Here is a 16,628-nt window from a genome sequence, read left to right as displayed (position 1 = left end):
GATGGTCGCTTCTCTCAGTCTGCCCCAGGGCAGCTGTGGCTGCAACTGTGGTTTGCCTCCACCAGTGTGTGAATGAATAGTGGAATTGTAAAGCGCTTTGAGTGTCTAGAAAACCGCTATATAAATACAATCCATTATTATTATTATTATTATTATTATTATTATTATTATTGTAAAGTTCCTATTAATGCCTTCTTTCCTGATCACAGGCCCAACACTACATGTTGGACAGCTGTTTGTTTGTGTGCTTTTTCTGAGATGAAAGATGTTATTTCTTGTATTTGTGCGTTCCATCACAAACATGTTTTTGAATATTGTATAGATCCCTTCTTGTGTCGTTGACATCCCTTCTTCTGCCACATTTGTTGGATCTGGCTGCTTATAATTCTTTGAACGTGAGCGTTGCAAACTTCCACCTTTGCTTAATGGTTTTTTGTTGTCTGCATTTTCTTTTTTATAAAATTGGTCTTATGGAGATCCCAAGTGCTCCCCTGTCTGTGTACTATTTGGCTGATGATTCCTATTGTTCTCCAAACAGAAAATCTAACCCCACTTGAACAGTATACCTCTTAAGCTTAGCTTGTGCTCTTTTGTAATTAATAATTGTTTCTATTCAGCGGTGCTTTTACTATGTCTGCTCTTACCTTGCTACACTGCTCATTCCACCAAGCACTCCTTTGAACCCTGCCCCCCCTCCTTGTAATTGTTTTTTCTGCAGCCTGTATCCTTTTCAAGCTTTTTGTTAAAAACCTCCACACTTATATTCTCCCTAAGAAGTTCTTCACACCAAGTCTTGCTTAAACTGCTCCACCAAAATTCAATTCGTGCTCTGTGCAACATTTCTTCCTGAATTTCTATACCTACATTAATTTAACCTTAATATAAGGTAAGGGTCGTTATCAGTGTTGCAATATCTTATATTTCTAATGATGTCAATGTTACATTTTTTGTGCTTTCCAGTATTTTGTAAACTACTATATACTCAGCAAGAGCCATTCAGTTCATCACTGCCCATATTCTATCTAACTGACGGCCTGTTCAGGGTCTACCCCTGCAATCTTTAAGAAAGGGGATACTTTTTATTTATAGGCTCGGCTGAGCACAGTTGTGTAATAGCCTGTGGCAGTTCCTACAGTCTGTGATGATCCATTCCTGTATGAACACTAATTACAAATGCATGTGCTTTGCTTTCCGAGTGAGCGCAGCCTTGGCTGTTGGGGTTGAAGATCTGTTCATGGATGAGCCTTTGGGGCCCTCCGGTGGAGCAAAGGCAAACAGTGACACGAGATGATGAAGAAACACGTATTAATAACATAATTAGAGTCATGTGATTGAATACAAACAGTAGTTATAATCAGTGGTATCAGCTTTATTTCAGACACTGGCAGTCAGAAAGAAAGCTACTTATGTCTCCTTCCTTATACACAAGTAATCACGCCACATATTTGACTTGGCAGACTTTTACGCCTTTCTGACAGGACGCCCGAGGGACTTGTGTCTCCTCCACATATTTACACTGTGGAGCCACGAGTGTAAATATTGGCAGTTACACATACAGAGGCATACGAGTGACATTTTTGAGGTCATGTATTTCTTACAGTCTATGTCTTGCAGATGAAAGTGAAATACCAGGGTCAGATATCAGCTATATTGGTGGATATATAAGGTGTTTTTCTACCACATTTTAGAGGAAATGTGGTACATTTGACTCCAGCAGTCATGTGACAGCTTAAGTGTTACATTTTTGATTAGAATGAGCTTTAATAAAAGTCAAATCTCAAAGACAGGAACAAAGGCCTGGCTGGAGAGATGTGATGATGTGTGACAAACTGACTGAAAATACACTCAGGGTGGGAACGAGTTGCAGATCGAAAGGAGTGAGATGAGGTACCAGGTGTGGAAGGAAATACTTTTAAAATAAAACAGGAAATAAATAACATATAAAAGTCCTAATAAAATCCAACATCGTGGCAATAAATTTACATTAAATATGGCACAAACATAAAATGGTATTGTAGACAAAAGATGTAATGTCTCGTCTTCTTCTTCATTTTGTTGCAGTCGCTGGAGTGAACAGCTCCCCCTCTGTTTCTACTCCCTAATGCCAGCGTTATTAAGGTAAACATCGTTGACTGGTAGGTTTGTCTGCTCCGTCTGTGAGGTCACACCGGTCTGCTGGATGAACTGCTGCAAGTTACATTGCCTCAGCTCTTTGTTCAGCTCCTCAATAATCTCCAGTCTGTCCTAGAAGACACAACAGGTATTATATTACCGGAGAACATTGTATCCACGAGCTGATATATCTTACTGTTCTTCAGGGCTGCATCGTTGCCTCCGCTACTAAAAATACAGCAGTGCATCTTTAGTCACACCTTTGCACCAAATGAGACACATTTCAAAAGAATGGAGTGATGACCTGTCCTCCTCCCTCCCTGGAAGGCATTGCAAATGCTCAGTACCATCCCAGAGCCAGAAGCATTATCCAAGACCTGTTTGACCTGCTGCCCTCAGCAGGCACTACAGTCGTCACCAGCTTCTTTCCTAAAACGCTGTTTGGAATCAACTCAAACATCCAAAATCCACATGGCTCTTATGCAACTTTTACAGTCTGCAGTAACATCACTGGTTTAATAACTAAAACTTTCAGCTCAACAGTCAGTTTCTTAACATTATACTGATCAATTAAGACTTTTCCTTCATTTGAGTTAATTAAAGTCCTTAGTTTTTGTTATCAGTGGCTCCACAGAGTACTTCTTAATACATTCGACCAACATACAAACAAATTCCTGGGAGAGTTGTGTCAGAGAGGGAATGTGGTGTAAAAACACATGCCCACATTGAATTTGCAGATTAACCCTTTTGTTTTTTGGTTAACACCAACTACTTTGCAAATGTGTTAATTACTGCTTAAAAGTATTATTTCAGTGCTCTCATTTCCACTGTTTCAGTTTCTGTGTGTGTCTGATCTCACCTTGTTACCGGGTGTGGTGAGGATTATTGGAAAAGTGTGATCCTTTTCAGGCTATTATTCATGCATTCAGAAAAAAGCAGGAGGACGGAGGATTAATGCAAAGACCAACAAAAACCTGTCTGTCAGCTTTAGCCTGCACTTTCCCATTTACAGCGTCTTTTGCCAGTTGGGCGTGTCTGGAAAGTTTCAAGTGTGCAGTGGCCAATTTTTCTCATGTCAGCTATAATATTACGCAGCATTATGTATCATACTTTTCTTTCATTTCATCATCTCATATTAGCTCTATAATGGATCTAGCTAATATGAACCCTGATGTGCTGCTGAAACAAGTCTTACAGTAGTTTTTGTGAGATCAACCCTTCAGTTTAGGTAGAAATGATTGAAGAATTATACCTTTACCCTTTCCTCAGCCGTTTCCATCTCCTGCTGTAACTCAGCCAGTCTTACATCGAGTTCTTCTCCTAGCTGCAGGCGGTTGTGGAGCTCCTGCTTCAGGGACTTCAGGGACTCATCTTGCTGTGCTGTCAGAGAACTTTGCGTTTGGACTCTGACTTGCAGGTCCTCTTCTAGATGTGCAGAACGGGTTTGGAGTGTAGTGATTTCGTAACTTTGATCGTTTATGGATGAATGAATCTGATCCAGGCGCCTGTGCATACCTGTTGATAACAGTGTTAATGGTTTTTGTTTTAGAAATGCAATCTGGAATGCACCAAAAATGTTGGGAATGTAAACAGATATGAGCACATACCTTGTTCTCTTTCCATCTCTGCCTGTAATGCTTTCTCCCAGTCTTCCGTCTGCATCAGCTCTACCTCATTCTGTCTCACTCTCCACTGCAGTTCCTCCAGTTCTTCAGCAAAAGCCAGAGTTACTTCAGGAGATGACCACTTCTGCTCCCATAACTCAGTCTCTCTTTCCAGATCTTGAAGCTGAATCTCCAGATCCTGTAGTCTTCTCTGTTGCTGCAGAATATCCCTAAACACCTCGTCTTTGGGGTAAGAAGGATTTGTCTTCATGGAGTTCACAGGGTCTAGGAAAGATACCGGTGAGGCCCTCAGTTCTGGTGAGGATCTGGGAGATCGAGACCAGTCCTTCTTTGGTTTATTCCTTTTGGGAAGTGTTGAGGGACCCAGACTAAATGTCAGAGCCTTTTGTGGCTCTCTGCGTTTGAGGGGCTCTGGTTCTGAGGGTCTGGAAAGTGGAAGACGTCTCTCGTTGGCGGGGGTGTCTGGACCCTCGCTGAGGCTCGGGCCGGTCCTCCGCAGAACGAACTGGACCTCTGTGGCCAACTGTCCCAGCTGAGCCAGGTGCTGCAGTGGACAATCATCAGCAACCAAGTGTCTCTCATTCCCTCGTAACTTCAAAATGAGAATGTAACGACCTGTCTGACCTGAGCAGGGATACATAAAGGCTTAGTTTTTAACTGATCAACATATTGCTAATAACATGAAATGCAAATATCAGCTGAATGTGGTGCAGAGTGTAATTTACATTTTTTAGTCCTCCTAAAATGTCTGTATGTAATGTTTGTAGTTTGGTGTTCACAACTGCAAACACCAAACTAACACCATTCTGATAACAAAGTAATTCGGTGAGCGTAAAATGAGAATTTTCATTGTTAGTCAGACTGAGAGACTTACCGATTGCTTGTGCGAGAGCTATGACGACATCCTGACAGGAAGTGTTTAGTGATAGGCCACTAACAACTCTGACCACACCCTCCACCCACACCTTCAGCTCCATTGTTCACACGCAACACCAACTTTTACCTACAGGGTGACACATAAACACATCTGTAAACTACACCAATAAACAGTCAATACATTATAAAAATAAACAGTTGCAGTTTGGCAGTAATGTCAGGCTTCCACAACGATTAAATGTATAAGTCTGCTGTCAGAAATACATACGGTAGCTTTGACCTTTATTTGCTACATCTGCTCATAAGGCAAAGTTGCAAACACTGAGTTTGTGTTTTATTGTGCTTAGAGTCTAATAAGTACAAATATCAACAGAACAATTTTCTACATTGTGTTCTACATTCAAAACTGTTCATAAAGATACTTCCAGCAGAATGATTAATCCATCAGGCATGCTCCCATCCATCCACCTGCTTAACTGCCTATTCAAAATATTGCAATATTTTTCTATATTTTTATGTATAAATATATTTTTGCACTATATATTTGTTAAATTGCAGTTACACTAATCTAATTGTAGTTCTATTTATATTTTATAAGGAACACATGTAACCAATAAAAATAGCAAATCTGCCTTCTCCTATAATCTTTAGAGCACAAATTTATTTGTATGTATCTATTCATGTATACAACATGTTGTATGTGTTTGGTGCTTTGTTTTTGTACCTGCTGAAGGTCTGTTTGACTGAAATGTTGGGATTTAATAAAATAATTGTAGGCAAGATCTATTTTTCTCTCTGATGGACAATTAAAACACTACTTTTTGAAGTATATGAAATAACATACAAGTGGCTTAAGACAGATTAATATTCATTGTTACATATTTATTTTCTTATGGTTTTATTTAAAGTTGTAAAATTACTTATTATTACCAGTACGTTTCACTATGAATAGTTGAACTTGATGGACTTTTCCTATTGCAAAACTTTGCTGCCAGTCTTACAAAACTGTTGGAAATGATACCAATTTTGTCCTGTTTGGAAGTTGTAGGTAGTCCCAAGTCACAAACAACAATTCTCAGAAAAATGATGTTGAATTTTATAAGCCAGCACTGGAGGTAACTAGAGGGGTCTGAGACTCTGAGGTGGAGTGCAGGAGTCTGTGGAGAGTGGGCAGGCAGGTTTGTGTCAGCGGGCTGCAGGAGGAGAAACAGGACGACTGTTCCTCCTGAAATCTTGGCTGGGAGCTGGAACCAATTTCACATGGACAAACTGATACCAGCACTCGGGTTTTCTCACACACTCTGCAATTTTTTTGCAAGAACAATAACAACAACAAAGGCTTTGTAGAAGAGCAGCCAGAAGAAGAGTAGCCTGTTTAAAGGTATCTGACTTATATAGCAAATAATTCTCTGTATTTCCACTGACACTGAAAAGGCCAGTTTACACCCTAATGAGACATCCCTCTTATGCTCTAAGACAAATGTAGGAAATACAGACCATTAGAACACGTGTTGCTTTCACTTCCTATCACCTGGTAAATGGATGTGTTCGTATATAGCACTTTTTCTACTCGACCTGAGTATCTTGCTCTAACCCATGCAGGAGCAACAACCAACCACCTTTCGATTAGCAGATGACCAGCTCTGTGCTCTAGCCACCCCCGAACCCACCTGAATATTAACATTTTAAATCATTCATTTAAAAATCCGTCATCAATAAGATCTACACAGACACTGTAAGCTTACCCAGATTCTTTCCTGAAAGCAACTCGTTTGAAATGTAATTGTTAAAAATGCACTCTTTCATGTTGATATTATACAAGTGGTGATCAACGCTGTCCCACTGCTGAGTGTATACACTGAATTTTCTCTAATCCTCTGTGGATCGGAGAAAAAAACATCAAACTTGTGCACTCAGCGCTTTCTGTTTGCTGTACAATCCTGGAGAACAATTCAAAGACATCATTAAAAGCCCAAAGTTACCATGACATTTATCTCCACGATGTGTGTATGTAAACTTACTCCCAGTTACAGTTGATGGAATTCTACTCAAACTGTTTGTTTTTATCTAATCAGATCAGGGAATCTTTTGCCTCGTAGCTTTTTGCGTCAGTCCTCCTCCATGCAGGTTGCTCAAAGACGTACTGTTCTGTAACCTTTCTTTCACCTCTCCATCCTACTTGCTTGGTTATCCAGTTGGTCTAGGCGGCCAATGTTTTTAAGACTGCCTGTTCCAGACTTGTTTACCACACTGCTCTGCAAACACTCAGAGCTCAGTCTTTGATCTGATGCACAATGTAAATTCTGGGACCTTGTATAAACAGGTGCAATGGTTTTTTAATTATGTATAGAAAAAAACATCTAAATTATGACTGGTCATCTGTCTCTGTGCGTTAGCCCAGCAGTGGACTGGAGATCTATCCAGGCAAACTACCAAATGATTAATATTCCTGCTCCTATGTCTGTGAAGGTTCTCAGTCATCCAGGTCTAAGAAGTCTAAGAAGCTTAGAAAGAAAAACGTCTGGACTTTTTTGAAGACGTTTCACCTCTCATCCGAGAAGCTTCTTCAGGTCTAAGAGCAACTGGTGAGGAGTCCCAGATTTTAAGCCCTATTGGGGTGTCCCCAAGGGGGAAATGGACCCCCTATTGAACCTCTACCCAATCACACGAGCCAAGACATGAAAAAAAAAACGGGTGTAGGTCACAATCAGCAAAGGTTTTGGGACTCTCCACCAATTGTTCTTAGAACTGAAGAAGCTTCTTGGATGAGAGGTGAAACGTCTTCAAGGAAACTTAAAGAAGTCCAGACGCTTTTCTTTCCAAGCTCCTTAGACATTCCTGGTCCGAGTAAAAAGATGTACTGGGTGGTTTTCGGGTGGTTTGTCAAAGTAGTGTGTTGCTGTACCTCAACAGAAGCTGTTGTTTGACTGATGTGAGAATATCTAGTTTCCATCAGTTCTTGACGAACTGCATATTACTGTAACATTACATGCCATTAGTGTCAGTTCAGCCAGGAAATCCATAAAAAGTTAATGTCAGTAAAGCCTTTTGTGTTGGGATTGTAATGAGACCGAAAAATCTTCAGGGGGTTTCTGGAGTGACAACAAATATTTTTGGTGAAAATGGGCTGATTTAGGATTGTTAATCCATCATCATCACCGATATTCTGTCACAGGTCAGTTAATTAGACAAAGACCAGCCTTGCAGCCAACAGTGGTGCTTCCCGGCACATTCAGTGAACATTAGAGGGTTTTTCCTGGCTAAGATTCCTGTAACGTTGCAAATATACATGACTGGTGATTGATACAAAATTGAGTTCCTTACTTAAGACAAGTGTGATAAACTGAAGTGTAATCCATACTGGAGCCAGAGGGAGAGTTTTTTTAAACAACTCTATTCTTGTCATATTTTAGGGGAACCCTCAGAGTGAGCAGTTTAACATATGTGCATACTTACATTTCAAACAGGTGTTTGAAGTGTGGGGAGGTTTGTGTTTGTGTCATGTGTTTGCTGGGAAAGACGCGCGGCCTCACTGAGCAGGAATGAAGCAGAACATGTTGACATTCCTGAAAGAGTCAGACTCCTCCCACACATACTCCAGTCTCTGTTTACTAAATTCCACTGCCCAGCATCAGTTTCAGTGTCACCATCATTAAGAAAACAGTAGGTGCTATCACGCCCTTAAAAATACCATGAAACTGATTTTCTTTATGTGGAAAATGCTGATTTTCACTTTTATAAGACCTGTTGGGTCTTGATGGGTCACAAATAAATTTTTGCCTAAAGTATCAGCCTCTGTGTTACCTTTTTACCTTTTTTTGTAATGATTGACATTAAATTTTAGTCCACATCCGAAGATTTTGTTCTTGATATAGGATTATTTTGGGGGTCTTTTCAAGCTATTTTGCTTAAGTTAACCAAATCACAGCTTTGTCTTTGATTTGATAAACATGACAGGACATTTTATGCAAAACAATTTCTAATCCACGGATACAGTTAAATAAAGGAAAAACATTTAGCAGCTGAGTGAGGTGATGATTTCAGAGCCTGTTGGCACTCTCCTCGAGTCTGTAATCCTGCTGAAATGATGGAACATCGTCCTTTCACAGATATTACCCCATTAGCTGTTTTGATGGTGGTGCTGGACAGCACTGTCTAACTATAAATCTCCCACAGGTGTTCAATTTGGGTCGAGAGCTACACACTATAAAGGACATGCCAAATGATTCCCAGCAGTTTTCTCCTCATCAAACCGCTCAGTGAGCTTTTCTGTTAGTTTGTCTCTCATCTGTGTTTCACTTCATTGTTAGTCATTTCTGTATGGGTAATCTAAAACACTTTATGTGTAATGCTTTTTAATAATTCAAAACTGAGAGATAAGCAGAGACAAATGTTGTACACTTACCTTCTATTTCAGTTTCTCTCTGTTTCACTGAAGGTCCCGCGGCTGTCAGTCTGTTTCGTGGTCGGCCTGCTGAGCAGCTGAACGGCTGTGACTCAAACACACCTACGGACTCAGCTGAGGAGGAGGAGGAGGAGGAGAAAGAGGAGTGCAGCTGTGGAATGCAGCTCTTCTGGGTGTGCTGTCACAATGTGATGTCACTGTGAAAGTACTCGGAAGAAGTAAAGTGCATTTACTGTAGCGGATTTTTTTGTGCCACAATCATCCTGCAGGAAATCACCGGCTTTTGTTCTGAGCTTGTTATCTTTTTCTTTTCAGTCCTTCGTGAAAATGCCTCAAACCACCACTACAAGTTCCCACCAGACAGGTCCACCTGTGCTTACTCATTATTCACTTTTTCCCTAAATTCTACAGCCTGCATCTGCCTGATTTTAACAAAGTCATGTTAAACCCACAGCTTTGAGTTGCACTGGTGTGATCCTCTGTTGCAGAGAAAAAGTTTCAGTGCTTTTACTCCAGCCTGTGGCTCCAAGCAGTGATGTCACTGTGACGCTGAAACTGGGCTCCTCCCAAACTAAATAGGAGATAAAAACAGAGAGGAGTGGCTCCTCCCACCAACTTGTTCTTTCTGCACATTTCCAACATTCCACTTCGAGGTATTAGTCTCTCCTTTTCTCCTTTTGTCCTTTGCTCTGTTTCCTACTCTGTGTTTCAGTGTGTTTCAAGTTTTATTGTCATGTACAGATAAACAGTGTAGCCACGTTTATCCATAATGCATTTTCTCGTGCTCCTCAGCCTTACATGAGCATATAGAGAGTGCAGTTATATTACGAAGAAAATAACAGAATTTAGCAGTTGTAATAATAATGATAATAATAACAATGAAAATGAGAAAAGGAGAGAAAAAAGTAATAAATATTAGAGAATTTAAGACCAGTTGGTATTTACAAGTTTGGACAGGAGTATTTACAGGTTGAAATGGTTTTGTATGCGTCCTTTCAATGCAGCTGGTTACAGCACCAAACCAACAGCAAACATCAGCATCAGGATGAAGATAAATGAAGCTGAAGTCGTGCTTCCATGTAACGTTTCTTTTACTGAAGTTATTCTTTTGTGTGGCTCTACTGTATACCATTTATACACTGACTTTGTGAATTAGGTCTAAAGATCTCATTCAGTTAGACTGGAAATGTTGACAATGGGAGGAAACCAAGTAAAAGTCTTTCAATCTCTCATCAGGACAAACACAAACTGGTTTGTAGTCAGGTCCCATTGAAGACTGTGCTCAAACACAGAGGCCAGTTATTCATGTGAATTAACATCTTGACATCTCCCTCGACTGGTAGAAAGATGAACTGGAAATATTCCTTTTTATGGATGGACAGAGCTGCTCTTCAGCAGTGAAGCAGCACTGTACCACAAACATGTTCAGTGGCTCATTTTACTCAAGGTCCGGTTAATCCACAGTTGCAGAAAAAAACAGGACAATGAAATCTTGCTAATGTTGTGTGAAATTGATGAACCATTTATTTATTTCCCCAAATTAAATTTTTTGTGCCTCGAGATCTCTTGGCCAATCCCATTTTTGATGTTTGTGTTACTGAGAAATGCCTTAGTAACCTGCCAAGTCCAGAACTCATCAAACACCAGTATCATAGAATATCAATGATACTTGATCTTCTATGATACTGGTGCATGATACTGTATCATACACCAGTATCATTCATCTGCCTTTTCATAATTCTACACCTATGAGTTCCTTAAATCCATAACCCTCCCCCATTTTTCTTATGATCAATTCAATATCTTTGAAAAACTTCATCTCAAGACGAATGATTTTGTCAGTTTGAAATCACGTGGACCGGATGGTTTCCCTGCTGAGCTCTGCAAACATTTCTAATAACTTTTTCCCTTCTATTTATAAGAACGACTTCAGAATGTAGCTCCACTCAGCTGATTACTAGACACCGTCTCCTATAAATGCAGACATTAAAATTCCAAGTAAGGGCTCAGCATCCAGATTAGATAAAGTGATTAAATTTGCCCTCTCATTCACCCTGACCAGACAGGTTTTATTAAAGGCTGACTATCTATCAGTGCTTGCAAACCCAACACTTTAATGCAGCTGTCCCACATTAGTAAATCACTGTAACATTATCATGTAGAAAAAGCATTCAACAGGGTTCACTGGAAATGTCTTTTTGCAACACTGCAAACATTTGGGGAATCATTTATTAGCTGAATCAGGGCTCTTTGTATTTCCTCAGTGACCACCGTCACCATCAGTTAGTTGATAACATTCATACAATCTCATTCTTCACAGTGGGACCTTTTTCACTAGCAGCAGCAGGAGTGAGATAAGATGGAAATATCAAACGTGTTCAAACAATCATTACACAACGCATATTTGTTTTATGACTCCATTTAGACAAACATGATTTTGCAGCCCTAGTTTCTCTCACGAGGTTAATATTAAATATATCAGGATGAACATTTCCTACAAGCTTACAATCTCACTCCATCATGCCGAATAGTACAAGATGATTTCAGTCACTGCTCCAACCTTCCTGCCTCCCTTTATAAACAAACTGCAGTAATAAAAATGTCACGCTTACCTAAAGTCCATCATGTATCCACAGTAGAAAAACCTCAATCTCAAGCAGGTGTCCTGGTGCTGGGTTTGGTGAGCTAGTGTTTGTGTTTTTGATTTAATATTCTTTGATTATTGTTATTTGTGGTTCTTGGTTCTCTGGTTCTTGATCTTAGCCTGTGTTTAGTCTCAGCCCCGTGTTACTCGGTGTTCCTCGTTTCACATCGAGTCACCCTTGTCTCTATGTTCATCTCCTCTGCCTCCCCAGTCAGTCATATCCCTGTGTCTCATGGTTCCTGTTTTACTTTGACAGTCTCGTGTTCAGTGATTTCAGTTTTGTTTCCTCCCCGTCTCATTTTGTCAGATTAGTCCCAGCTGTGTTTCCTTCTTGTTTCTCCCTCGTTATTTCTTTGTGTATTTAAGCCCTGTGTTTTCCTCTGGTCGTTGTCGCGTTGTCCCATATGTTGTGTATTCTTTGGTTTCATTCGCGGTCACCAGTTCCTAGCTTCTAGATTCCAGGTTCCTGGTTTTCAGTTTTAGGCTACATTGTCACTGCGGGGAACGCCAGTGTATTTATGGAACGGACCCAAAAGCCGACACGGGAGAACAAAACTAAGGTTTAACACTAGGCGAGCTTTTATTGTGGCTGAATATCATAAAAAACTAAGATCAAATATGAAAAGTGTGACAAAAACATGAACAAGAACCTGGACTGGAGCATGCAAAACAATGAGGGGAAACATGAGCATGAACCTGACGAGACTCGACATGACGACAAAAGACGACCTGACAGAGGACTTAATTCCACAGGAGGGAGACACAGCTGACACCAATGAACATGACACCATAAGGAGAAGTAAAACTAAACACACGCAACATGGAAACACCAGAGTCTTCAAAGTAAAACAGGAAACGTGGAGAGACGCAGACATGACGCACATGACGGGCTGGACAGGAAACATGACACATAACAAGGAGAGATGAAACAAAAACACAAGAACTTACTATCACAAACGTAACGTAATAAACTTAAAACGGTCACAGACCCAGCCCCTGCTTTCTTATTTCTGGTGTTTGAGTTGCGTCACAGCATGATAAAGCTGCCTCCTTCGGTTTACCCTTTTGTTTCGAGTCGTGCGTTTGGGTGCTCATCCTGCCTGCCACAGCGTTCTACATGACACGATTAAAAGCTCCAAACTATTCATTCTGTTTCTTGCTCAGCTGCTCTCAATCTAATTTTACCTGCTAGTTTATCAGATATTCTCAATATTTCAAAATCATATCAATAGCTGGGATTCTGACAGCTTGAATAAAGACACTTCCAACCACCAGCTCCGGTTTCACCATCCCATTGTTCCATTCTGGAACAAGCCAAACCTTATAATCAATAAGAGCACATTCAGTTTGACAAAATGGAAAGACAAAGGAATTACTGTCGACTTCATCTATTAAGATAATACTTTCATGAACTTTCAGCAGTTTTTTAAAAGAGTATTTCTTTTTGTTTTATTGGAGGACAGACAGGAAAGTGGGCTGAGAGCGAGGGCACAGCAGAAGGCCACAAGTCAGACTGGCTCAAACAAACTTAAAACATTAAATTTGATTATCTAATGACAAGAGAGAAATTTACACGTTTATTCTATGAGACTAATACTACATGAATGTGTCTGTCTGTATTTGTTCAGATTTATAATAATGTGTGTTAATATGGACAAACAAATATTTAATAATTGCATACGTGACCATAGAACACCCTGGTTAAGAAAGCCCGTCAGCGTCTCTTCTTCCTCAGAAGACTTAGAGACTTCCATCTGCCACTGAAGGTGCTCAAGAACTTCTACTCCTGCACCATCGAGAGCGTCCTGACGGCAAACATCTGCACCTGGTTTGGGAACAGCACCAAGCAGGACAGACGAGATCTGCAAAGAGTGGTGCGCTCGGCCGAACGCATCATTCAATCAGAGCTCCCTGACCTGCTGTCCATCTACACCAAGCGGTGCAAGTCCAAAGCTAGGAAGATTATGATGGACCTCTCCCATCCCAACAATGGACTCTTCTCACTGTTGAGGTCTGGGAAGCGCTTCCGCTCCCTTAAGGCCAAAACAGAGAGAATGAGGAGGAGCTTCTTCCCCCAGGCTATTCGGGGCCTGAACCAGGTGTAGGACTGGACTCTCCCAAACACGTCACTATAAGACTGGACTCTCACACACGTCACCACACGCACCACCACACATTTCCTATAATTTATAATCTTTATAATCTCTTTCTGCTATTTGTACATTTTTTACTGTAAATTTCTAAGTTAATTTGTAAAATTTGTAGTAACCTGTAAATTGTAAATACTGTAAAACTTTTTTCTGTCATTTAATGGTCGGGCATTATACAGCTACAAGCATTTCACCTCATGTCATACTGTGTATGGTTGTGTGTGTGTGACAAATAAAATTTGGATTTGGATTTAGAAACACTGGGTATATTGTTAGATCATTACTATCATTACTTAATATTAGAATATTATTAAAATATTATTAAAACACAAATTCTAAAACAGTAAGAATCAGAATTTCTTTGTAACTCAGTGATGTTAACAATTACATTATATTTACTACTGTTGTTACTGATATGAAATAAAGCTTTACAGCAGTAAATCATATTAACACCTTCTACAGCGCTGCAGCGCCTGCTTTGTGTTTTATTTTTTCTTTAAAAAACATTTTTATGCATCTATGTTTGCCCTTGCTTATGTCCCATTGAGGGCACTGGGCTTTTTAGACAGAAACCAGTTAAAGTAGTCCCAACAGGTGTTCAGCACGGCCAGGCCAGCAGGTTACTGACTTCCAGTAACAACACAAACAGTACTAGTCATTAAGAAGGTGAAGGTGGGTCACTTCTTACTTGGTTAGATTGCCACAATAAATTGTGCTGTGAATTTAAGCTGTTCTGAAGGAGATTATGTTCAATTTTAGAGATCAGCAAGCGTGAAGTCACTGACCAAACAAGTCTCCAGAATATCACCATTCCTGGAAGACTCCTCAGATCTCCGTGTCCTGATAGCAGGAGGGTCGGAAGTCTTTGTGTTGAATGATTAGATGTTTTTTTTTTAATCTTCAAACTATTGTACAACCTTTTCTATAAGCATTAAATAATAAATACATCAAAATCAGTATTTGTGGCTTTATTTCAGTTACCCACAGACTAAGTCATTTAAACTGGTTTTGTTTTCATTCTTTACTTGTTCTCAGACCATCAAACATCATTGGACCTGCAGCTGAAAGAATAAAAACTGTCTTATGATGGCATTCGTGATTATAATTGATCAGATCCCATCTGCACTCTGAAACCTGAAACATTTAGTAGTGCGTCCAGCGCTTGTGCGTGCCATGGTGCAGGCAGGATACTCTGAGTGGGTGTGTGGTCAGGAGTTTGATCCAGCAACTTTACCCCGAACCACTATTGTGCAGACTCTGCCTAAAATGCAGGATAGCATCTCCCACAAACAGGAAATTATGGTTCACGTGGGTTGAAGGGACTACAGGTCATACATGTACAGTCACTGTGTTTAACACAGTAGCTGACGTTGGCAAAGTGACAAGATTAAAGCAAACACACTGAGTAATGTGGATCATGAACAAGAGCTTTGTGTAACAACTGAAAATAAATACAGAACTGCTAAACTTAAACTGTCACTCTTTTAATGTTTATTGTATCGGGAAAGACCAAAAAAACAAAGAAAAAATGGTCATTAAATCACTTAATACCAACAGGGTGATTGTAAGCAATGCAATGCTGGCCTTCAACATTAAAAATGAAGCACAGTATTTTCCTGTGATGGATCAAAATCATCAAATTTAACTGACTTTTTATGGTGTGATGCTGATGTTGACATGACAGTTGTTGTTCCTAGAGTATTTAAAAGTAGAATGGGAGGCAGAGCCTTCAGTTTTCAGGCCCCTCTTCTGTGGAACCAGCTTCCAGTTTGGATTCGGGAGACAGACACTATCTCTACTTTCAAGATTAGGCTTCAAACTTTCCTTTTTGCTAAAGCATATAGTTAGGGCTGGACCAGGTGACCCTGAATCCTCCCTTAGTTATGCTGCAATAGACATAGGTTGCCGGGGATTCCCATGATGCATTGAGTTTTTCCTTTCCAGTCACCTTTCGCACTCACTATGTATTAACAGACCTCTCTGCATTGAATCATATCTGTTATTAACCTCTGTCTCTCTTACACAGCATGTCTTTATCCTGTCTTCCTTCTCTCACCCCAACCAATCACAGCAGATGGCCCCGCCCCTCCCTGAGCCTGGTTCTGCCGGAGGTTTCTTCCTGTTAAAAGGGAGTTTTTCCTTCCCACTGTCGCCAAAGTGCTGCTCATAGGGAGTCATATGATTGTTGGGCTTTTCTCTGTATCTATGAAGCGCCTTGAGACGACTTTTGTTGTGATTTGGTGCTATATAAATAAAATTGAACTGAATTGAATTGAAATAACTGCAGTGATGTAACAGTTTAATTCACAATTCACACAGGAATAAAGGAACATATACTGCCTCCTGTCATAAAATGTAAAGCTTTAGTTATACCCATCCATCCATTTTCACTCCCAGATCTCACTGTGGTGCCGGCAGTCTAAGCAGTGAAGCCTCCGCCCAGGCCTCGCTCTCTATGGTCACCTTATCCACAGGCACACCAACGTGTTACCAAACCAGCCAAGAGATATAATCTCTGCAGTGAGTCCTGCGTCTGCTTCATGGCGTGACATAGGAATGTCGCAGGCTCTTAGAAGTTATTTAGGTCTAAGTGGTTTGCGATGCAGCTGCAGGGGAGATGGACACACCTCTGTGCTCTCTGGTTATTGTTGTTGTTGGAGTGTGTAGCTGTGGGCTGAATAAAGTGCTGGAAAGCATGAACGTGGACGGGTCTGCCGTGGAGTTATTACAGTGGCGCCGAAACCCAGGATGGGGCACGGCAGACCCGTCCACGTTCATGCTTTCCAACTCTCTCACAGTTGCTTGTTTACACACTG

At 40.5% G+C, this 16,628-nt stretch overlaps 1 protein-coding gene across 6 annotated transcripts; it reads right to left on the bottom strand.

Annotated features, from left to right (window-relative positions):
- Positions 1 to 1,373: 1,373 nt before the first annotated feature.
- On the bottom strand, positions 1,374 to 11,898 carry LOC147339530 (ras association domain-containing protein 8-like). Of its 6 annotated transcripts, XM_086295427.1 has the most exons (6): positions 11,631 to 11,898; positions 9,019 to 9,132; positions 4,612 to 4,740; positions 3,720 to 4,361; positions 3,365 to 3,627; positions 1,374 to 2,244 (listed from the first exon to the last, which is right to left on the bottom strand). In XM_086295427.1, the coding sequence occupies exons 3-6, from the start codon at positions 4,712 to 4,714 to the stop codon at positions 2,092 to 2,094; spliced, it is 1,161 nt and encodes a 386-aa protein (XP_086151553.1). In that variant the 5' UTR covers positions 4,715 to 4,740; positions 9,019 to 9,132; positions 11,631 to 11,898; the 3' UTR covers positions 1,374 to 2,091. The 6 variants fall into 6 exon arrangements, with proteins under 6 accessions (XP_086151553.1, XP_086151545.1, XP_086151575.1 ...); XM_086295419.1 differs by lacking the exon at positions 11,631 to 11,898 and having other exon boundaries at positions 9,019 to 9,484; XM_086295449.1 differs by lacking the exon at positions 11,631 to 11,898 and having other exon boundaries at positions 3,371 to 3,627; positions 9,019 to 9,484.
- Between the last annotated feature and the right edge of the window lie 4,730 nt (positions 11,899 to 16,628).

This window comes from Aulonocara sp. 'chitande type north' Nkhata Bay, linkage group LG1, assembly GCF_057382095.1.
Source record: "Aulonocara sp. 'chitande type north' Nkhata Bay isolate Kocher_YH1m ecotype deep benthic linkage group LG1, A_spYH_male_GT1.1, whole genome shotgun sequence".
In the NCBI taxonomy this organism is placed as follows: domain Eukaryota; kingdom Metazoa; phylum Chordata; class Actinopteri; order Cichliformes; family Cichlidae; genus Aulonocara; species Aulonocara sp. 'chitande type north' Nkhata Bay.
This window is presented reverse-complemented; position numbering and strand designations above follow the sequence as displayed.

Coding starts and splice junctions, on each gene's coding strand:
- LOC147339530 (XM_086295427.1), bottom strand. CDS start 4,714: ATGGAGCTGAAGGTGTGGGTGGAGGGTGTGGTCAGAGTTGTTAGTGGC. Junction 4,362..4,611: donor AGCTCTCGCACAAGCAATCG/GTAAGTCTCTCA, acceptor ATCCCTGCTCAG/GTCAGACAGGTCGTTACATT. Junction 2,245..3,364: donor CGGCTGAGGAAAGGGTAAAG/GTATAATTCTTC, acceptor TGTGTCTTCTAG/GACAGACTGGAGATTATTGA.